The following is a 21,901-nucleotide window of genomic DNA, read 5'->3' as shown; positions in this document are numbered from 1 at the left end:
TTAAGCTCCAACGTCTTCGCCCGTTGGCGGAGTCCTCGCGCCGAATATGGACGGTTCAGCCCACCTCAGTGGCCGAAATATAGACACCGGCCATGAGTTGCTCAATCTTCTCCAGTCGCCTTTCAGTGGACAGGTATGGCTTGCGACTGTCGAGCCTTTGTCATGCGCCCACTGCTAACTCTCATCTCTAGCTTCAAGCTGCCTCGCTATACTCTGCTTTAGCCACCTCACTCCCCGTCACAATTGGCATCGCCATCTTTTTCTCCATCTTGCGACCATACCACCAGGCAATCTACGCCCCAAAGCTAAAACATGCCGACGAAAAACACGTGCCGCCGCCTATAGGAAAGGCCCCTTGGTCGTGGATTACGACGTTATGGCGAACCAACGAAGATATGCTTTTGCCTTTGATCGGCATGGACGCTACCGTCTTTCTGCGCTTCGTTCGCATGTGCCGCAACATGTTCCTTACCCTGTGTGTTACCGGTATCGGCATTCTTCTCCCTATCAACGTGTCAAGATTCAAGAATTATGAAGGCCCAAAGCAGACCAGCTGGGTCATCAGCATCACTCCTCTTACTGTATATGCGCCTGCAATTTGGTCTCAGGTCGTTATCGCTTGGTGCTTCAACTTCATTGTCATCGGCTTCCTCTGGTTCAACTATAGGAAAGTTCACCAGCTGAGGCGCAGGTACTTCGAGAGCGAGGACTACCAAAAGAGTCTTCACTCCCGTACATTGATGGTAAGGAAATTTAGATCCTAAAAAGCAATTGCCTGCTAACGCTGAATCGTAGGTCTTTGATATCCCCAAGAAGGGCTGCTCTGACGAAGGTATTGCCAGGATCATCGATCAAATCGCTCCCAACTCATCATTTGCTCGAACCGCTGTTGCCCGAAACGTCAAAGAACTCCCAGCCCTTATCGAGCAGCACGACCACGCCGTTCGTAAGCTTGAGAAAATCCTGGCTAAGTACCTCAAGGATCCCAACAACGTTCCGATTGCTCGTCCCATGTGCAAACCCTCTAAGAAGGATCGATCATACGGGACCTATCCCAGAGGACAAAAGGTGGATGCCATTGAATACTACACTCAGCGAATTCGTGATCTCGAGGTTCAGATCAAGCAAGTTCGTGCGACTGTTGATAAGCGAGGTTCGATGCCCTACGGTTTTGCCAGTTATGCCGACATTGCAGAGGCCCACGGTATTGCGTACGCTTGTCGCAAGAAGAAGCCTGTTGGTGCCACGGTCAAGCTTGCGCCTCGTCCCAACGACATCATCTGGGAGAACATGCCATTATATAGCAGCACACGCGGACGACGACGATGGGTCAACAACATGTGGATCACTCTCCTTACACTTTTCTGGATTGTTCCTAACTTGGGTATTGCCATCTTCCTCGTCAACTTGGAAAACTTGGGCAAGGTCTGGCCTGCGTTCCAAACAGAACTCGCTGCTCATCCCAAAGTTTGGGGTGCCATCCAGGGTGTTCTCTCTCCAGCTATCATGTCTTTGACCTACCTCGTTCTTCCTATGATTTTCCGTCGGCTTTCCGTCAAGGCTGGTGATCAGACCAAGACCGGACGAGAGAGGCACGTTTTGGCCAAGCTTTACTTCTTCTTCGTCTTCAACAACTTATTTATCTTCTCCATCTTCAGTACAGTTTGGTCATTCGTCTTCAGTGTTGTCCAAGATGCAACTGGCGCCAAGAAAGAGGATGCTTGGGAATCGATCAAGAAACAAAAGATCGCTAGCGGTCTTTTTGAGACCCTTTGCAACAACAGTCTCTTCTGGGTCACTTATTTACTCCAGCGGCAACTCGGTGCGGCTATCGACCTCGCCCAGGCCTGGCCTCTCATTCAAGCTTTCTTCCTCAAGAAGTTTTCCAGCCCGACGCCCAGAGAGCTCATCGAGCTTACCGCCCCACCGCCTTTTGAGTACGCCAGTTACTATAACTACTTCCTCTACTATGCTACAGTCACCATGTGTCTGGCTGGTATTCAGCCTCTTGTCCTGCCAGCAACAGCTCTTTACTTCGTCATTGATTCGTGGCTCAAGAAGTACCTTCTACTTTACCGCTTTGTCACCAAGACTGAGTCCGGGGGAATGTTCTGGCGTGTTATTTTCAACCGTTTCATTTTCGCAACGATTCTTTCTAACCTGGTAGTCATGTTGACTTGCTGGGCTCACGGCAATTTTGGAACTCATATCGAATTCTGGTGTGTGGTGCCTTTGCCTTTCATCATGCTCATCTTCAAGATCTACTGCAACCGAGCCTTCAACGACAAGATCACATACTACAGCATCCAGGACGTCACCAAGTCACCAGAGAATGGAGTTGATCCCAAGGAGAACCGCATGCGCAGTGAGCGATTGGCAAACCGATTTGGCCATCCTGCCCTCTACCGACCTCTCATCACACCCATGGTCCATGCCAAGGCGCAAAATCTCCTTCCTGCTATTTACAAGGGTCGCCTGACGGATGGCAGAGAAGTGGACTCCGGTGATATGATGACTGTAAGTGGCTACTCGGACATGGTTATGCTGGATCCTATGCAGGGCGGAAAGCCAGGCAAGGCCGCCAACAATGTTCCCGGGTTCGAGTTTGTCAATGATACTCAGATGGACTTCGAGTACTACAAGAATCGAGCCGAGTTTGCAGAGAACCACGGTGGAGGTGAGATCTATGGTCGCCCCGGAGAGATCGGTCGCCCTGGCACCCCAGGATCTATGGATGGCAGCGACTTCTCGCGGCCCGGTACACCTGTTGGTCGTTCTGCCTCTCCTGCTGCATTCCCTGGCGGAGCAGCCCAGCAGCAACGATTGATGTCTCTTGCCAGCAACGTTAGTGGTGACACAAGCTACTCGTCTTATCGACCAGGCGCCAATACCGGCTTCACTCAGCAGATGACTTTAGGTCAAGAGCCTCCACCTGCTCGAGGTCGTAGCCCGTTGTATGCCCAAAACAATGGAAGCTCCTCCAGTCTTGGGCTCATCCAAAACGCTGCAGCTCCAGCGTACAGCAGCAATCTCAACACTCCAGGCCGCATGACACCTGCACAATCGCCCGGACCTTCGGTCGGCGCTATGGGCGGCGGGCCTCAAGGCTACAGCGGTCTTGCGCAGCACGAAGGTGGTGAGCAATCATACGACTACTTCCGTGGCAGCAATCGCCCTAGGAGAAATCCTGGCGAAGGATGGTAGATATATATTCCTTCAAAAAAGACATACCTTTCATTGCATAAAACTTTGCGCGGCGTTTGGATAGATTGGGATAGGAGCCTTTTTGGAATTGTGAAATGAGAGGAGGAAATTGCTACGAGATGAGATGATCCGGCACATATCCGGCACATCTGCAATGAATAGAACATTTTTTTGGATTATAGCTTTTAATGCACAACGGCCCTTACCATTTCACCATGAGATGCATTCATTCTTCACGGTCTGTTGCTGTGTTTAAGTGAATTTGTTTAAACATTAAAGTTATAAACTAACTTACCCCGAAAAATACTCGTGGGTTGCGAAGAGGGGAGCCAACTAAGCAAGGATCCATCGACTGTGCCTCTAGTATGCATGCAAAAGATAGATGCCCACTTGCTTACGTGTATGAGATCTCTGATATCCAACGCATCACATCTTGACTTGCTACGCTAGACATGACGACACTTCTGTAATACGGGAGTTGACTGTTTCCTTTCATTGAAGGATACATAAGAAAAGGTTCTCCGCCAAAGTTGCGAACGACAGTCTCACCGTTGCTCAAGCCAAAAGTCGAATCAAAATGACTGCGACCTCCGAAATGGGTACTGTGCGACGCCTAGGTCTCTTGTAAGTCATCCTGGTACTTAGTACTTGTCTGGATTACTGACGTGTTACTTAGAGAGGCTGGCTCGGCTGCTTTTCACCTGATGGGCTTATATCGCTCAGTGGTGGTATCTGCAACATACAGTATTCCCTCACGCGAGCAGTCCAAAGAAGCCATACTCGCGGCTTTGGGATCCTTAATTACCGAGAACCCTATGCTGCGGGTTGGTATCAAAGATGAAGGCAGTACTGTTGCCTACTTCACTCATATCACTGAGATGAAGCTCGATGACTTCGTCGAGTTCCGCACTTCTGCCACTACTTCTGATCTCGACTTCCGTAAAGAAGTTGGAGATTTGCACTGCTGGTGCCATGATCAGATTTTCCAGGATGTTGAGACAAGGCCACCGTGGAGGGTGTTTGTTCTTCGATCAGAACAGCAATCGCCGGCTTTTGAGGCCGTTGTTTTTGCCTATCATCATTCCCTCATGGATGGGATGAGTGGCCGATTGTTCCATGAGAAACTACATGCAAAGCTAAACTCGCTGCCTCCTAATCCAACGGCGCCAGGCGTTCTGTCTTTCCCCGAGTGTCCGGAGCTGCCTGGACCGCAAGACGATGTCATCGACTATACGACCACTTTTGCTCAGCGATTCTCGAGCCTGTTGAATTGGATGCGGCCTTCGTTTCTTACACCTACTCACGAAATCTGGTCTGCTGAACCCATCGAGTTCAGTCGCCCTCACAAGACTCGGTTGGCTACTGTGGATATTCCACCCGCTGCAGTGCTGAGTGTTCTCGAGGCGACTCGTTCCTATAGAACATCTTTTACAGGCCTACTACATGCTCTTGCACTTTCATCGCTATCTCGACGTGTTCCCGACGCACCAGGTTTCACGTCTTCAACGCCTATAAGCATGCGTCCATACATCTCACCCACCGCCGACCCTGCTCTTAAAGAGGCATTGTTTGGATGCGTAACTGGTACTGCACACGAACACCCTTTCGCAGAAATTGAAGCTTTCCGAAACGCAACAGACGAGACACTTGACGATCTAGTCTGGTCATATGCACGAAAGATAAAGGAGGAACTCAGAGAAAAGATATCTACACTCCCGGCCACCGACAGCCTTAAGGCACTCAGCAGCATCACAGACTGGACCGACTTCTTAGTTGAAAGAGATGGAAATAAGCGTAGAAGAACCTGGGAGGTCAGCAACGTCGGTATACTGCCACAGGCTGCCGAAAATGAACCTGACAAGAGGACTATATCGCATGCAATGTTTACGAACGGACCTATGATCTCTAGCGATCCGATAAGTATTAGCGTTGTGAGTGTCAAGCATGGGATGCTGACTTTGGGAATAACGTGGAATGATGGCATTGTAGATGACAAGATTATGGAGGGTTTGAGAGGGGATCTGGAGGCTTGTCTGAAGCAATTACATGAGGAGGGCGACTTGGGTATGCACTTGTTGTATGAGGAGGACTCTGACGAGGACACTGAGGAGGACTCTGACAAGGGTTCTGAGAAGGGCTTTGGGGAGGGCTCTGAGGAGGACTTTTCAGCAAAAGAATAGGCATCTGTATGTAAACTTCCACGCTGTAAATACACGTTACAGAATGTGGTTGTTTATATGAAAGCAACAAGAAAAAGGGCTACTCAATTGTATATTGACTTGATGATGGAAAGATGCAAGCAATAATTGATGACGAAAACGGTAAGATTATCGTTACCCCACTATCAAAGACGGTAGAGGGACCAGACGCCACGATCAGGGACCCCCCCATGTCCGTCCGGGACTGTCGCTGTCACCTACCGCGACGCGTTAATCCACAACCCCGACAAAAACATTTAATCAGTCAATCCCTTTTTTTGCGCGCTGTTGATGTTTATTTCGCTATTGTTGTACAAACATACGATACCCATTCCAACATACTTGCTATACCCATACATATCCACCTGTACGAGCCTTACCTTTAGCGACCGCTTGCCTATTCGACTCTTTCGCTACAATCGTTGTCGCCATGCAATAAACGCGCCGTCGTCCGACACGACAGATGATGTGCTATCGACAACGCTTGGACTACTACATATAATCGCATACGACTACCTTGCCCAATGGATCGCGACAGGAGTTCGCTGCTCGACCGGTCGAGTCAGCTCGTTGTTAAGCAATCTGGGAGGAAGCCACTTTTCGCAAGCAACATACCGCGGGGGAGCGACAGGAATAAGGAGAACGACCAAGCGCTACAAAGCAATTCGAAGCTTGAGTATAGTGTACGAAGCAATGGATTCCGGCGATCGATAACGTCAGATGGAGATAGGAGGGAAAGTATCGGCAGCGTTGGGTCGCGCGACAGCAAATTACCTACACCAAGGTTTTCCTCCTCTGCCCGGAAACGACTCTCCATGTCCGATGCTTTCGCTCTAGCTGCCAGAGAGGTCGATGAGGACAGCGAAGGGAGTCAGGCTGTTGATGCGTCACCGAGTCCAGCACCCCGAACCTGGCGCGAACGAAACCAAGGAAACGAGAGTCAGCTACGACAAACATACAATCAGAGTCACTTGGAGACAAAAGCGCCTAACCGGCCTTTTTCGCGTGGCTCGTTCGCAGCGTCAAGAATACCCGAAGCAAAACATTCGCCTGGCACCGCATCGCCGCGACAGCGCACCTTTTACGGAAAGTCGAGAGCGGGATTGTCGTTTGGCCTTAAAGAGCAAACGCTTCGGCCAGAGACCAACGGGGTGCAGGGTGGGAGCCGACCGGGAAGCGCAGCCGGGATACCACGACCCGAGAGCGCAAGTGGAATACCAAGACCAGGCTCAAACTGGGGATTGAGGCACATGCCCTCGAAGGACGATTTAACGAAACAAGGACGAATTCCAGAACTCGTCCCTGGTATAGAGGACCTACTTCCATCGATCGAGGGCCCCGATGCTCAAAACGGACCAGTCAATCCAGAACCAGCCGAAGCGTCCCCTGAAAAGAGCTTCGCATGGCAGGTAGACGACGATTTTACAGCTGGGGAGCTGCAAATGTCGGATAGTCCAAGGATTCGGATGGGCGAGCGTCCATTTGCGAACCGAATTCACTTTGACGAGGCTAGCGAGATCGATATAAACTCGCGAACAAGGGTGGCGCATCCTGGGGCGCGCAACACCAAGCTCGACGAGATTCGATCGCGAGAGGTCAAGACGGGAAGCGATCTCCCTGTTGAACCATGGCAATCTCACAATACAAAAATCGACGAGATACGAGCGCGTGAGGAACGGGCTGAACACCAGATACCTATTCCTGACCGTAATGCGCCGAGACCGAGAAATACCAAATTAGATACGATTCGACAACGGGAAGTTAATGGTATCCCCAGAAGATCTATGGCATCGATTAGGTTGGACGAGATCCGAGAGCAAAATGCAATGACTCGCTCACGTTCACCCGAAGAGAATCGACCACAGACGAGCCGAGGGATGGTCCCAGAGACAAAGTCTAATGTTGAAATCGAGACTCAGGAGCCGCCGCCTAGACCAAAGTCTGCATTTGAGACGGCTGGTGAGCGGATACCTGACACTCCCGTGACAATATACAAGTCACAACGAGAAAATGTAGAACCGCATCAGACGGAAGAAGAGTTTTTAAACAATGATCAAAACCCTGCGCGACTTGGTCTGTCGCACAGGCGTACTGATTCCCGAGACCTGTTGCGACGCCTGGCCAGGGCCGCCAGTTCCAGTCCTGCGCCAGAACCTGAGCCGCGGCAGGTGGCCGACACTGACAAACCCGCATCTGTACCTCAGGATCCCAAACCCGACACTGCATCTACAATTTCGCAACCTTCCACCAGCAATGGATTCCGAAATCGTCAACAACGCAGGAAGGATTCTGATACAAAACCTACTGTTGGATTTACTGGTCTCCCTCGAAGTCGCTCTACAGACTCTGTTAAAAGCAAGAAGTCCATGAATTCAGATGCTGACCCTACAGCCCGCCTTGAGGCGGAGGCCAATTTATTTGCGCCGGGCGATAATCATTCTGAAAGGGGCTCTATTAAAGCGCCTTCGCCAGAGCCTGACTCTGACTCCGACGATGAGAAGAATGTTGAGGTAACACCGCGACCGTCCAAGCCAGATCCCCTGACTATGCCCACACCTAAGATTACGGGTGCATACGTGGAAACGCCTGCGACGGTCAAGGTTGAGAAATTTGAAGTCAAAGACAAACAACAAAAGCCGAAGAGGGAAGAAAGACCACTGCGACCAAGATCTGCATCGTTCCGCGATAAGAGGACGGATCATGCGATGAGTGGCAGCGATAGGGACACAGCATCAGATCCGGGGACAGACGACAAACTTGGTACCAAAACCTCGTCGAGTGGGGTGAGAAAGCGGCGCACTCGTTCTCTCTCACGCCGCAGAGGCACACTTAAAAACTCGGCAAGGCTTCCAACAGTCAAAGACGATCTCAAAGAGCTACAACGCACGCATCATATTGAGGATTCAACATTAGATGATCTTGAAGAAGTTATTCTTGGTCGCAGAGCCCCGTCTCGACAAGTTGAAGCTCTTCTCGATAAGCTACCCCAAGACTCATCTTTTGACGACGACTTTGACTTTGACCTGGAACTTGATACTAAACTCAACACACGCACCAACCAGATCGACCCCCAGAATAACGATAACTCCGATCTGGATCGACTTACGCGCATGAACAAGACACTTAAAAGTAGCCTTTACGGAATTCACACTGCAGCAAGGGGCATTGAACGTCTATCTGATCAAGTCAGCACCAAGAACAAGGCCGCCGACAAAGCAGCTGAGGAGAAGGCCATCGAAGACAAAGCAGCAGAAGAAAAGGCTACCGAAGATAAACCAATGGCATTGAAAATAGCGAAAGAAGAGCCGGTCGAGAAGAATCTCCTCGATATTATCAAGCCCGAGCCGGTCCCTGAAAAAATGGTTGCCTTGCACGACAGTGACGGCACATGCCCCGCCTACATCACGCATCCCGATGCCAAAACGGTGTCTTACATCCAATTCCCCATCCCACAACTCTACCGTCGCAAGCCATTCTTCCGCTTCACATTCCTTGGACTCGTTCTTTTCCTTTTGGGGTTGTGGTATCTTGCTGAGTCCGCCATGTGCGCCCAGTTCTGCCGTCCTGTTCGCTGTAGCGGCTCTCCCTGCGTCTGGTCTGTCAACGATCCTACCTTTGGTAACGCTATACCCGTGAAGCTGGACCAATGGGCTACAGGAGGCCGTGGACGTGTCCTCGCTGAGCAATGCAAGGAGGAAGTTGGGGATTGGGTCGCAGACATGGTCGATGTCTATTACGATCGCGAGATCACCGATATCGACATCAACAGACTCTCGTTCGAACAGAAGCGTCAGCATCGTCGACGACTTCGTAAGAAGGGCCTCGTGAAGCCTCGAGTACAGACTGCAGAGCAACGGGCTAAGTGGGAGGCGTGGCGACAAGCACGTCGCGAGCAGGAGCGACAGAAGGAAGCAAGAGAGATGGGCTATGAGATCGCAGAGGATGAGGATGAAACTGTTGGAGGAGACCAGAAGGTCTGGTAATACCTACCTGTCTTCATTAATCAGAGGTGTGGTACATTATGTACAAGAGGACATTCATATTACTACTACTAAAAATATATCCCGGAAGCAGGCGTTTGAATTCGCATTTTCGCATTCGTTTTACAGTAATGACAATAGATGGTGATGATATTTTCAGGTGGTATCAGCCTCCAGCCCACGTATAAAGAAGTCGGTTTTGAACCGCAATGCATTTTTTCCATAAACCAACGCCATGCGCCTGCAAAAGACCGGCCTCTCAATCCTCAATACCACCCCACTCATCGTCATCCTCCTCTTCACCACCGCCGGCAGCTTGGACCCATGGCAATCTCTCGTCCTCGTAGCTATCACCTGCGCGCGCCCTCACGGGCTTGACAGGACACCTCTTCAACGCAATCACGACATCTCCCAAGCTCTTGACAAAGGCCTCAGCCTCAGGCTGCTCCAGCGCCTTCTCGCGCTCCAACTCATCAACCCAGATATCCAGCGCATGCAGTCTAATGCCCACGGGGTTCTTTCGCATATCGCCCTCCTTGTCGAAAGGGAACTCGGCCAGGACGCCTACAATGGCCTCGACGTCGCCATCCTTCCATTCGCGCTCCCTCAGGAAACACACGTGCGAGGCGAAAACGCGACGGACGAGAAGAAGAAACTTTTCAAGACGGAGGACGTCGATGCCGGTCCACTGAAGGCCGAGGACGGTCCAGAAGGCGCGCAGCCAGGGGATGGCGCAGACGGGCTTCAGGGTGAAGAGGAGGTTGGCGAGGTCGGTTGCGAGACGCTGCTGGGGGAGAGGACGGTCGGTCATCCAGAGGGCATAGAAGAGACCTTTCCAGAGCTTCTGGGCGTCGATGTCGGAAAGAGATGATCGGGAGGAGAGGAATGTTGTGAGGGTCTCTAGGGAAGCTGTTCGGAGTTTGCGATCTGAGGATATGTTAGTTATATCGTGAGGAAGAAGAGGAAAGAGAGACAAACCGCTTGAAGCGAGGTTGCGAATAAACGGCATTTGAGCTTCTTGAGAGGCCATTTCGAATAGGCTAGAGCGTCAATGGCTCTTTAACGTTTCTCTATGTGTTGTTTATAGTATGTCTTCTTTTGAGGTAGGTTGTCGAAACGAGAGTGTGGTGATAGTTTGGTTGGTGTTGAAGTTGAAGATGTAAAAGATGCAACACCTATAGAATGATGGACAACTTTTTTTCAAGGTGAAGGGTGGGATGCCGGATCCATGTGGGGGCTTCACCGAGAATTCGAAGTGGGGCCGGTTTTGCTGGGACTTGCAAGGGACTTTTTGAAATTGAAAAGAAGAGACAGTTTATTACAATGAGCTTGTACTATTGGGGCATGGATAGAATTGTATGCATTACTTCCTGTAGTATCAGCGTGAATCTACTTCTCTTCCCTTGAATAAACTATACTTTACCTTAATGCACTCTGGTAGAATTTGCAACGGTGTCTAGCACCTTGCAAAGGCTCTGTTTTCCGACTCCAGTTGTCAACAAGACTCGGCAGATATGCTCTAGACACTCTTAATATTCGACATAAAATGATCATACATATAGAATGATTAATGTTCACACTTTCTGTCTTAGACTTCAGGCTTATTCAGCTGCGATTTATATGCTGCAACCACTGGCTTCCAGTTAGTGACCCCGCGCGGGGCATCCACATCAACGTTGACCGCGCCCAAAATTTTGAGTGTCTCCATTTCGTCACTTTTCATTCCTCTCATTCATTTCCTTCAACCCCCAGTTCTTCCTCTTCTATCAGCCTCAAAATAAACTCGCACTCCATAACGATACGAGGAAATCAATAAGTCATGGCCGAATCATCCACAACCGCTGGCGAGGCTCCCAAGGCATCCTCGCCTCCCGTCGCCATCGTCTGCGTTGGCATGGCGGGTAAGCTACAACCCTGATCGCCGCGCATTTCCATATCTAATTATTCCTCTAGGATCTGGAAAGACTACTTTCATGCGACGCATCAATGCTCACCTTCACCAGAACGACACTCCTCCATATGTCATCAACCTCGATCCTGCTGTACTGTCTGTGCCTTTCGAGTCCAACATCGATATCCGCGACTCGGTCAACTACGAAGAGGTTATGAAGCAGTACAACCTCGGCCCCAACGGCGGAATCTTGACTTCTCTTAACCTCTTCGCTACAAAGGTCGATCAAATCGTCAACCTGCTTGAGAAGCGCGCCCAGCCCGATCCCGAGAAGCCCGATCGCAAACCCATTGATAGAATTCTGGTCGATACACCTGGACAAATCGAGGTCTTTGTTTGGTCCGCCTCTGGAACTATTCTCCTTGAGTCGCTTGCGTCTTCTTTCCCTACTGTTATCGCCTATGTTATCGATACCCCGCGAACTGCGTCCACCTCGACCTTCATGTCCAACATGCTTTACGCCTGCTCTATTCTTTACAAGACAAAGCTTCCTATGATTCTGGTCTTCAACAAGACTGACGTCAAAGACGCCGAGTTTGCCAAGGAGTGGATGACCGACTTTGAGGCTTTTCAGGAAGCCCTACGAAAGGATGAGGAGTCGGATGAGCTGGGTGGTGTCGAGGGCGGTGGCCATGGTGGTAGCGGATACATGGGCAGTCTTCTCAACTCTATGAGTTTGATGTTGGAGGAGTTTTACGCTCATCTCAGCGTTGTTGGTGTGAGTTCACGACTGGGAACTGGTGTGGACGAGTTCTTCGAGGCGGTCGAGGAAAAGAGACAAGAATTCCTGCGCGACTACCAACCCGAGCTCGAGCGAAAGAGAGCAGAGCGTGAGGAGCAAAAGAAGGTCACCCGTGAGAAGGAGCTGGACAAGATGATGCAGGGCATGTCAGTCGGCGGTCTACCCGTCGCCAAGGAAGAGGACGACGCCGATGTTGCCAGTGATGATGATGGCGATGACACTGACTCTGATGAGGAGATCCAGAAGCAAGGTCTGCAAGACCGATACGAGGCTGCCATGGGTGACCAGGATGATTCAGTCATGGCGGACGCAAGTTTCGCAAAGTACCTCCACACCCAGAGGTAATGATAAAGGAAAAAGCATAGAGTGGCGTTTAAGGGGTAAATTTAGGATTTGTTAGGTTCACTTTTGTATTTGCAGCTTAGATATTCGCAAGGCGATTTTGGGTGTCGAGGGGGGAAAAACAAAGAAGTAATCACACAGACGTCGAGTCTTTGTCGCGCGGCGCAAACCGTGTCACATTGTCTATTTATTTTTCGTTTCAACGTAATTCCCAGACCCCTAAACTCCCATCTTGATGAATTCAATATGTCTTGTGCCTGTTCTCTTGCAAGGTCTTCGTCTTCTTCTTCCTCTCTTCGCTTGGTAATCAACGGTTCTTCATTCTCTATCGGGCCTCGAACTGCACCATACTATAGTCGCAGTTAGTAACATGCATTTTCTGAGTAGAATATGGGGTTATTTACCGCTTAGTTCGTTCCTTGTAGAGAATGCGACCGGCGCAGTGAGGGCATGCGACAAGAGCGTCCTTGCCGAGGGTGACGCTGCCGCCGCAATCGCCGCAGAGGTAGGACATGACATGGCGGACCTGTTGGTCGTCGCGGGTACCGCCGCGCTGGCCGGTAGAGGCGGTAGGAATTTGGTATCCTTCGCGAGACATTATGGCGTTGATTGTGGTGTTGGGATTGTGGTTTGTGGTTTGTTGGTTGGGATGGGGGCGACAGGTAGCTTTTTAGTAGTGAAGGAAAAGATTAGAGATGCTTTGGGCGTGAAGGCGGTGATGGGAAAGTTTGGACGGCAGAATTGGGCGGTGAACAAGTGCTTTAGCGGGTACGTACCTGCGTACCTACGTACCTCGATGTGGTCAACTCTATTAGAAGCTGCAGTTTTGACTGAGCTCAGGAAGGGTGAAAGAAACAGACAAGTGACACTCTATCCTCTGGCAATATGAAGTGTTTAAATAATCTTGTCTTGCACAATGTCAGAGCCAACTATCAACTGTGAGACACATGCTCTATCTAAGAACAACTGAGCTACTAATGTAAGACATGGATATTCACGACCTGCAATTCGTATCTCCTATAAAGAGAAAAATAGCCAAGTGATAACACACTTATTGTTTCTCCGATGATATCTATTGGTAACATTGAGACCTTCAACCAGGGAATCAGCAGTGGTCTTGAGCTAAGGGACGAAATCATTAGTTCAATCTTAGGTCATATATACACTAAGAGTGATCTAATATTTATATCAACCACTAAATCAGTACTGCCTGCAGACAGTTAGCGGCAGTTCAGGCACCCCACAGCGACTACATCCACTAACAGATGCGCTAAAATCGACCCCGGTCTCGATCCCCAATCCCTGAGCATCCCTGGTCAATCATGATTGCATTCATTCATGTTCGATCTCATCTCATCTCAACCTCGGTTCCCAGACCTCATCAAATCTTTTATCGATCATAAACTTGCAACTTACATTCTCTTCCTCTAGATATCTGAACTCTCACAATCCACCATCTTGACCATGTTTGACCCTTCAGCTCCTCCCCCAACAGCAACATGCCCTTTCTGCATGATCTCTTCGGCCTATGAACCGTTCGACCCCTTGAATCCACCACCATTAACATCATCACTCATCAATCCCGAGCTCGCATCTCCAGCATCTTTCGTTGTTCTTTCAACGCCTGTTCTCGTCGCCTTCCTCGACATCCTACCTCTAAGCCGAGGCCATCTTCTTCTCTGCACGCGGCCGCATCGCCCAAAGCTAAGCGACGTCACGGCTTCAGAGTCCGCTCACCTGGGTCGTTATCTGCGCATTCTCTCAAAGGCCATGGCACGAGCAACCGGCATTGAAGATTGGAACGTGGTGCAAAATAATGGCGCTGCTGCTGCCCAGGTCGTGCCTCATATGCACTTTCACATCATCCCGCGGCCAGAAATTAGAGCCAGCGGGCGTTTCAGTGAGAGTTTTACCATGTTTGGAAGGGGAAAGAGAGAGGAGCTGGACGACGATGAGGCGGTTGTTTTAGCAGACGAGTTCAGGCAGAGTGTCGCTGCTGTGATGAGGGAGGAGGAACAAGAAGAATCTCAAAACGAGGAAAAGGCTAAACTCTGAGTTGAGGATCTACATCGTGTTATCTCATTGGTCCAGCATGTTCGCCCAGTGCTATTCGTTCCTCACATCTTTGATACCCTTCATGTAAGTATTTCTGCCATTTATCAATCTATAGCAAGTTACTCAAATTGTGCCTCCTGTCACCATCCCATACTGCTGTCCTGAATCCTCACTCATCGTCTCCAAAGAACACTCTATGCGGCAGAAATCCGTCGCCGACGGCCTTGAACCGCTTTTTGATGCCATCGATCGCCTCCATATCATCGTCGGTCAACTCCCATCCACTCAGCTCAAAGTTGGACTTGATTCTGGAGGGGGTGACACTCTTGCAGACTACGCCCCAGCCCTTCTCTATGCCCCATTGAAGCAACACCTGCTGCACTGTCTTCTCCTTTGCATCAGCGATGTCGAGCAGGGTCTTGTTGCGATGCAGGGCTGAGTGACCAGACCCAAGACATGAGTAGCCTTCGGCATGGATACCTCGATTGTTGCAGTATGCTACAAGCTTGGGCGATGGGTTGCAAGGATGTAGCTCGATCTGGTTGACAGCAGGCACAATCTACATAGTCAGTCATGATCTTCATCCAGGCCGGAGCACTCTACTTACTTCAGTAGAGGGGGAAGTCAATAGCCTTTCCAACTGTTGAATCCCAAAGTTGGACACACCAATGTTCAGAACTTTTCCTTCGTCCAGCAATTCCTCCATCTCCATCCACGTATCAACATAATCCCAATCCCCATAGCAAACCGCCGAGTTGTCTGCGTCCCTGGAACAGGGCCAGTGAATCAAGTACAAGTCGAAATATCCCACGCCAAGATTCTTCAGACTCGTTTCAAGGCACTTTCGGGCGTGTTTGTGCCAGTTATTTCGGAGCTTTCCTGAAACCCAGATCTCTTCACGGGGGACACCAGAAGCGCGGATACCGGCTCCCACTTCCTTTTCGTTGCCATAGGCGAGGGCTGTGTCTATATGGCGGTAACCAGCGCGGAGGGCCGTTTCTACCGCTTTTGCGGCCTGAGAGCGGGGGATGTTCCATGTGCCGAAGCCGACGGCAGGCATTTCATCACCCGTGTTGAGGGTGAAGGTGCGGCTAAGCTGGATGTCAGTAGGCTGGCCCTCGCCAAGATAGCTCAACTTACACGTCTGGGGCCATGTTGACGGTATTTAACTTTCTGTGACTAATTGTTGTTGTCTCTCTGTTACTGTTGATGCAAGTCTTTCTGTGCAATATAGATAGGATGTTGCTGTATGAGTCGTGGTTGTATTGAGCTTCAGTACGGCATCATGGTCTACACCAGTTTAAATAGCCATGCCAGCCTGGTTATTATTCACTTCTTGATATCATGGCTTTGTCTTCCAGCGATGCGCTCTGTAAGCGATCCATTTACATTCCTTGGTAATAGTCTTTGTTAGGAGCAATTATTCGTTCGCCCTGTTATAGAGACAAGGTAATGGATGGTATGGCTAGACGTTGATACAGACAAATGTTCCCTCTCGCAGTGTCACAGCATCCTGTTGACCTTCACAATCTAGGTAACCAGCATCTCGAGAATAGTCCAGCGCCTTGTCGCCCCTGGTCGCAATATTGTATGTGTTTGTTTGTCGAATAAAGGACTACCTAAGTGTCCCGATATACTCTTTAACTAACATAGCAGGTACCCAACAAGGGTCCTTTCACATCTATACAAAACCCCCCTTCAATGGCTAAAGCATACTTCACCCGTTCTTGAGAGAAAACAGCGAGGGTCATTAATGTTAACGTTAGCCATGATAGTTCCGGCATTGCCACAGATTGAGTTGTTGTCACTTCATTTTGTTCGCGCAACTAGATGTTATTGAGAAACTTGACTAAATACGTCGAGTAATTACTCATACATAGCAGCATCGATTTCCCTCCATTAGGATACATGACATTGAAGCAACATAAACCTTCCCAATAACCGTTTAACTCTGGTACTGATATCAAGCAACTCCTCCAAGCCAATTGACCTTGGTGCGTCCATAACATAACCCCAAACCCTCTAGTCCTTGGAACCTGTTTTTTTGTGTTTTCTGGTCTTTTTGTTTCCTCTCGCTTTTTTTTTATGTTTATTCCTTGTTCGCCATCATGGTTGCCCGTTAACTATTGCCTCCTATACGCCTCAATCCTTATCCTCTCCTTTTTCCAGTCCCTCACTCCTAATCATATCATACGAAAGATAAATCAACTCATCATCTAACTAAAATGAACTAAACCAAAACTCGTCTTCCATCCGGAGCAATTCTTCCTCGGAGCTCCCTCCTTTCTCTCTCGAGTCTAGCCGTTTGCTTCTCAAGCGCACGAATTCTTTCGCGTGCAAGATCAAGCACTTCGGCTTTACTCACTCGGCGGTCATTGGCGATGCCGCCTTCTGTGCCTGGAGGAGGCAATACAGCAAGCAGGCGCTCAAAGTGAGTGTTGAGGCGCTTGCGGTATTGCTGCTCAACCTGGTTGTGCGCAGCCCGCGCCTTGACTTCCTCAGACGTCTCGCTGGGGTGTCTGGGCTGAGCAGCTGCAGCGCCGCGTTTCTTGGGAGCACGAGAAGCGGTGCGCAGCTGCGTTGGATTGCGCTTGAGGGTGTCTTTGCTACCCTTTGTTTTTGTTATCTTGGATGCCGTGGAACGCTTGCGCTTCTTGCTCGCGGGCTCCGACGAGTCATCGTCGTAGTCATCATCATCCTGATTGTCTTCCTCGGGCTCGGACGAGGCGGCCGACAGCTCGTCTGCCATGGGCGGCGTGGGGAGGAACGTCGCCGCCGGCGAGACGTGAGCGGGCCAGACGGGGCCGAGGGATGGACTGGCAGATGACAGGTCGTAGCCTTCAGAGAAGTTGGATGAAGTGCGATGGGGCGGGTGGACGGGGAACTGTCCCGGCGTTGTAGGATGGATGGCATAGTTGGAGGAGAAGTCTCCAAAGGAACGGTCAAGGTAGGCAAGGTCTGTCAGGGGGGAGGGGAAGACGGTGTTATCGAGACTAGGCGTCTCTGGAGACTGAAGAGGGTTCTGCTGCTGACATGCTGGTTAGATATGTCTCTTCTGAACTGAGTTGGTGGTAAGGGAGTTACTCACTGTAGAAGCCTCGTATGAAGCATCCAGGCCGGAGAAGGGCATGGCGGCAGTATCGATGCCGTTCATCCAGTCATCGGGCATGCGTCCAAAGCGCGCTGCTCCGTCTCCGTCGCCGGCGGTCTCGAGGAAATTCGAGCTCATCATTGTGGCTTTTGTTTAACGGTTATCCGCAAATACTAGAACTAGCACGATGTTGTCCTTGAACCCCGTCATCACGTAAGGGGGTTTTCTGGCACAACGCTTCCCGAAGAGGATCTTTCGGTTTTTTTGTCTTATGCTGTCTGTGTTCTTCTTTTGTTTCTGGGGTAAAAGAGGTAGAGAGTAATAAAGGGGGGTTCTTGTTATAGGCAGTTAAGAAGGCGGCAGACTCGTAGTCTCGAGGCTGGTCGGTTGTCTTTTCCTGTTGACAAGCCGCAAGCCATAACGGAGCTACTCTGTTTCTCTTCTGTTCTGGTTTGTGTGTGCGGTTTTCTTCGTTCGTCCTCGTCTGTTGTCCTTGCTGGCTTTGGGGGGAAGTAAGGACGGAAGACCCGAGGTTTACAGAGCAGAGGACAGGTTCGTAACTTCACTCTTGGGGCTGAGAAGGTCCCCTTATATACTACGATTTTTTTTTCTATTCCAGACCCAGCACCCGGTGCCCAAATAGAAGTGCCAAGGATCAAATTACTCGAAACTACCACCACCTCCATGCATAAGAAATCCAACGAGTCGTGTAGCAAAGAAAAAACAAGCCTGGCGGGGGGGAGGGTGCCAAAGTAAGAAGACTGTAAGAAATTGAGAAAGGGCGCGGCCCAACAGAGATTCGCATTACGACACCTGCTGCAACGCAACTTCAAGAGCCGTGACACACGGACTGTGAAGCCGTGACCGGAGGTGACGGGGACCTGGCATGGATATGTATGGGACATGGACCAATGTGATGCATCACAAGTTTGCAAAAGCTAAGTTATCCTTCGCTTAAAGGGCTCGGACTTGGGGCCACAGGCACAAACACGGACATGACATGAGGCCAGGGAGCAGCATGTACGGTAAAGCATTCCGCGAAGGGGGAGCCCAGGAACTTAGACGCCTGTCAGGTCTTGTTTACGGGAGGCCAATGGCCAAGAGCCAGCTAGGCTTGGCACCTGTCAAGGATGGGCATTCTGTTAGTAATCCGGGCACTTGGCTACCTAATAGCCACGTAAGAGGAACTGTCTGAGGCTTTGACAAAGTCCGAGTAAAGATTGTGTTGTGTGAAGTAAGCCTGGCAGGTAGATATATCGTCTCTTTGACAGACCGAGTCTCGAGGAGGGAAACGAGTATAATCAACCCCCCTGTACCCAAGACAGGTCGTCTGCTTAACCTACACAAAGAGAATCATGTAGTTATAGGGTTAAAGAAAACTTGGGGTGGTAATGAGTTTATCCCCAGAGCTAACGAGCGCCTGGTGGATCCTCATCCCTGTAAGATGGGGTATCGTTGACTAACCTCAATCTCGTTTGCCTTGGAAGAGGCCGTGGGGAGTGAGAAGTTGAGTTACAGAAGGGAATACTCTGACTGTTGCCGAGCATGATGCAGATCGACGATGGGCAAAAGGCCATGTTTAGAATTACTTTGCGCCCTGTGGTTTTTTGAAGCACGTTGGGTCACGAGGACCCAACAGGATTTCACCTTTACCTATTGGGATACCATGGCATATCCGCGGCTGTGAGTGTGTGTGCGTATGTGTGTGTGTGTTGGTTCTCTCTTCTCTCTTGTTCTTCTTGGGTAATGGGAATCAAGAATTGCGTCAACAAAAGAACTATGTCACCATGGCATCACCGTCAAGTTGGTGAAAAGTTTGGTATCTGCTCATCAAGATGTGCCAGGTTGGAATCGTGTGCATAGTATCCCGTATACGAGTTCAGATCCTGCTGGCCAGGCTTGGCTTTGCTATTTTCTGCCAGATGAACGCGCGGTAGGGAATATTGGCGTGCATCAGATCAGACCACCCTGCAACGGCTTTGACCTTGCCTTGTCTGTTCATTTGGTTTCCAGAAGATGAAAGAATCCGGGGTAAGGGGACCTCGCAACTCTACTGTCTTCTGTCATTGGCAGTAGTGTTTCTTGGCTTCCGTGGAACATCTCAGTCCTTCAAAGACTCTGTACCAGACACAGGAGACTCTTAGGCTGTCGGTTGACATATCGAAATAATATCACATTCTCTCAGTACAGACAGTGTAATTGCCATGCTCTAACTCAGATACCATATCCTCAAGTTACCATATCGAGGTCACAATCCAGAGTGTACTTCGCTACATCTCCCATCAGACGTTAACAACCCCAAGCAGATACGTCCTCTACAACAACACCCCCTTTTCATCTCAACCCCAAGAACAAACATCATGACCCTCAGTCAAACCCTCAACCTTCCCTCAGCCCTACCCGTTGCGGAGTCACGAAAACCATCTGCACCAATAACAACACCATGGCAGGGGTTCTTGCTGCGCGCTTTTTTTTCATGACATCCTATTTTCGTCCTCCCCCAGATAGAGAGAAACGTTTCTTTGGAGGTTATTTTAGAACATCTACGTACTTACAACGTGGTTTCGGTTGATCGGTAAGTGGACACTGCGCGGGTAGATCAAGATCAACGATAAAGATCTGTCTTGGCCAGATCTCCTTGTGTTCCGTATTATGCCGTATTGCACGTGCTTTGATGAAAGAGTTGACTGATCTGTCAGGGAAAGGGGGCACATAAGAGTGAAGTTCCTGACATGTCCCCCTTTATGGACGAGCTGTGGTTTGCTTCCCTCCGACACCACACTAGACTGCTCATCCTGTAGCCAAACTGGTGACATAACTGGACCACGACGACGACTCGATCACTCACAAAACATTCTCGAAGAAACGGTCTGGATATTTATGGATGGTTCGAATACAAAGAGCGAATTACTATACGACAGATAAGCTATCTCTTCGACATTACTCGTCACCACCGGCCGTGACCGCTTTGGACTCTGGAGTCTCGGTAGCAACAGGCGCCTCAGCCGTCTTGACGGCTTCTTTGGTTGGAGCAGGAACATCGGCTGCCTCATCATCGCCCTCGGCATCCTCCTCGTCATCGTTCTCTTCCTTCTCCTCTTCCTCTTCTTCCTCGTCGTCCTCAGCGTCGCCATTGAGTTCTTGGTCGTCCGCCTCGGCCGTCTTGCGCTTCTTTACAGGAGGCTCGACTGAATAATATTGTCAGCATTTGGTTCTTTATAAGAGATTGGCTGCCCGAAACTTGTTCGGGAATGTGTATATGGGCTGGATCAGATGTAATACATGAGTGTTGATGCTGCAAATCTGGTCCAGGTACATCTACATCGTGGAGGACTTACCCTTGGCGTCGGCTTCTTTGTCTTCGTCATCTTCTTCTTCCTCTTCCTCCTCGGCGTCCTCATCTTCTTCACTCTGTTCCTCTTCGTCTGCGGTAGAGACGTACCTGTTCGCTTGATGTCAGCCAAACGTCATCGCGACAACACAACAATCATGAACAAGATGCTGGTCCGGTATCGCAGGAAGCGACACCGTGTTCAGGCGGGAAGTGAAGCGCAATGCGATCAGGAATAGTCGCGAATGTCACGTATGAATGGGTATCATGCGTTGAATCACATCGCGTTGAGGCGCATGTATGGCATGCGACATCAAATGCGCGCGCGCATACTTGGTAAGCTGCGCAACGAATCGCGCCAGCTGCGCAGCCAACAAACGTGCGATTAGATAATTGACGACTGCAAACAAATCACGGAAAACAACATGTAAGAAAGCAAATACTACTTACTCTTCCTCCTCCTCACCATCGGAGTCTTCGGGGAGGGAGACGAGCTCCTCTTCTTCGTCTTGCTTTCTCTTGCGGGACATGGCGATTACTGGACTGAGTGGTGTATGGAGTGTTTTGAGATGCGATTGACAAGTTTAAAGAACCAAGGCGCTTCTCTCTGGGGCGAGAGAGGGTTTTAAAGGTTGGTCAAGGTACAGCACGAGATAGAGAGAGCTCGACAAAGCAAAACAAGAATAGAACGGAAGAGAGGAGAGAGACAGAGGAAGGCTAGGGGAGTGGGAATGAGCAGAGGGTGGGAGACTACGCGTGAGGAGCTGGAGGGCGACAGTAACAATGACCGCGACAGCAACAGAGAGGCAAAGAGCTTGTGTGAGAGCTGCCCAGTCCGGCCCAGCCAATTGCGGATGTCGTAGTCATCCCATCACTGGGTACACTCCATGATTGTATGGTAATGGTATATCAATACCTAACAGAAGCCAAGTAGCGAATACATGGAAATGCAAGGAAGGCCTGCGACAAGTCGAGGTACAGTCCCACGAGCTTGCCATCTGAGGACG

General features: G+C 50.0%; 10 protein-coding genes across 10 annotated transcripts, besides 3 other annotated features; 5 read left to right on the top strand and 5 right to left on the bottom strand.

Moving 5' to 3' along the window:
• Nucleotides 1-46: 46 nt before the first annotated feature.
• FPSE_05237 (uncharacterized protein) lies at nucleotides 47-3,204 on the top strand (the record flags this gene model as incomplete). The annotated part of the gene is made up of 3 exons (XM_009258355.1): nucleotides 47-133; nucleotides 192-743; nucleotides 796-3,204. 3 exons carry the CDS (start codon nucleotides 47-49, stop codon nucleotides 3,202-3,204), a joined length of 3,048 nt encoding a protein of 1,015 aa, XP_009256630.1.
• A 577-nt stretch (nucleotides 3,205-3,781) lies between these two features.
• On the top strand, nucleotides 3,782-5,384 carry FPSE_05238 (uncharacterized protein; the record flags this gene model as incomplete). Its single annotated transcript, XM_009258356.1, has 2 exons — nucleotides 3,782-3,828; nucleotides 3,881-5,384. The coding sequence occupies 2 exons, from the start codon at nucleotides 3,782-3,784 to the stop codon at nucleotides 5,382-5,384; spliced, it is 1,551 nt and encodes a 516-aa protein (XP_009256631.1).
• Nucleotides 5,385-5,926: 542 nt separating this feature from the next.
• On the top strand, nucleotides 5,927-9,385 carry FPSE_05239 (uncharacterized protein; the record flags this gene model as incomplete). Its single annotated transcript, XM_009258357.1, has 1 exon — nucleotides 5,927-9,385. The coding sequence occupies one exon, from the start codon at nucleotides 5,927-5,929 to the stop codon at nucleotides 9,383-9,385; it is 3,459 nt and encodes a 1,152-aa protein (XP_009256632.1).
• A 256-nt stretch (nucleotides 9,386-9,641) lies between these two features.
• On the bottom strand, nucleotides 9,642-10,412 carry FPSE_05240 (uncharacterized protein; the record flags this gene model as incomplete). Its single annotated transcript, XM_009258358.1, has 2 exons — nucleotides 9,642-10,309; nucleotides 10,361-10,412. The coding sequence occupies 2 exons, from the start codon at nucleotides 10,410-10,412 to the stop codon at nucleotides 9,642-9,644; spliced, it is 720 nt and encodes a 239-aa protein (XP_009256633.1).
• A 789-nt stretch (nucleotides 10,413-11,201) lies between these two features.
• FPSE_05241 (uncharacterized protein) lies at nucleotides 11,202-12,420 on the top strand (the record flags this gene model as incomplete). Its single annotated transcript, XM_009258359.1, has 2 exons — nucleotides 11,202-11,283; nucleotides 11,336-12,420. The coding sequence occupies 2 exons, from the start codon at nucleotides 11,202-11,204 to the stop codon at nucleotides 12,418-12,420; spliced, it is 1,167 nt and encodes a 388-aa protein (XP_009256634.1).
• Nucleotides 12,421-12,742: 322 nt separating this feature from the next.
• Nucleotides 12,743-13,015, bottom strand: FPSE_05242 (uncharacterized protein; the record flags this gene model as incomplete). The annotated part of the gene is made up of 2 exons (XM_009258360.1): nucleotides 12,743-12,767; nucleotides 12,822-13,015. 2 exons carry the CDS (start codon nucleotides 13,013-13,015, stop codon nucleotides 12,743-12,745), a joined length of 219 nt encoding a protein of 72 aa, XP_009256635.1.
• Nucleotides 13,016-13,881: 866 nt separating this feature from the next.
• Nucleotides 13,882-14,472, top strand: FPSE_05243 (uncharacterized protein; the record flags this gene model as incomplete). Its single annotated transcript, XM_009258361.1, has 1 exon — nucleotides 13,882-14,472. The coding sequence occupies one exon, from the start codon at nucleotides 13,882-13,884 to the stop codon at nucleotides 14,470-14,472; it is 591 nt and encodes a 196-aa protein (XP_009256636.1).
• A 169-nt stretch (nucleotides 14,473-14,641) lies between these two features.
• FPSE_05244 (uncharacterized protein) lies at nucleotides 14,642-15,626 on the bottom strand (the record flags this gene model as incomplete). The annotated part of the gene is made up of 3 exons (XM_009258362.1): nucleotides 14,642-15,031; nucleotides 15,080-15,563; nucleotides 15,613-15,626. 3 exons carry the CDS (start codon nucleotides 15,624-15,626, stop codon nucleotides 14,642-14,644), a joined length of 888 nt encoding a protein of 295 aa, XP_009256637.1.
• A 1,076-nt stretch (nucleotides 15,627-16,702) lies between these two features.
• On the bottom strand, nucleotides 16,703-17,704 carry FPSE_05245 (uncharacterized protein; the record flags this gene model as incomplete). Its single annotated transcript, XM_009258363.1, has 2 exons — nucleotides 16,703-17,500; nucleotides 17,561-17,704. The coding sequence occupies 2 exons, from the start codon at nucleotides 17,702-17,704 to the stop codon at nucleotides 16,703-16,705; spliced, it is 942 nt and encodes a 313-aa protein (XP_009256638.1).
• Nucleotides 17,705-19,245: 1,541 nt separating this feature from the next.
• Nucleotides 19,246-19,276: a microsatellite.
• A 1,227-nt stretch (nucleotides 19,277-20,503) lies between these two features.
• Nucleotides 20,504-21,424, bottom strand: FPSE_05246 (uncharacterized protein; the record flags this gene model as incomplete). Its single annotated transcript, XM_009258364.1, has 3 exons — nucleotides 20,504-20,751; nucleotides 20,902-21,005; nucleotides 21,345-21,424. 3 exons carry the CDS (start codon nucleotides 21,422-21,424, stop codon nucleotides 20,504-20,506), a joined length of 432 nt encoding a protein of 143 aa, XP_009256639.1.
• Nucleotides 20,631-20,686: a repeat region.
• Nucleotides 20,914-20,971: a repeat region.
• Nucleotides 21,425-21,901: the final 477 nt, after the last annotated feature.

This window comes from Fusarium pseudograminearum, chromosome 2 (genome assembly GCF_000303195.2).
Source record: "Fusarium pseudograminearum CS3096 chromosome 2, whole genome shotgun sequence".
Classification (NCBI taxonomy): Eukaryota; Fungi; Ascomycota; class Sordariomycetes; order Hypocreales; family Nectriaceae; genus Fusarium; species Fusarium pseudograminearum.
The sequence above is the reverse complement of the archived record's forward strand: the minus strand, read 5'-3'. Positions and strand labels throughout refer to the sequence as shown.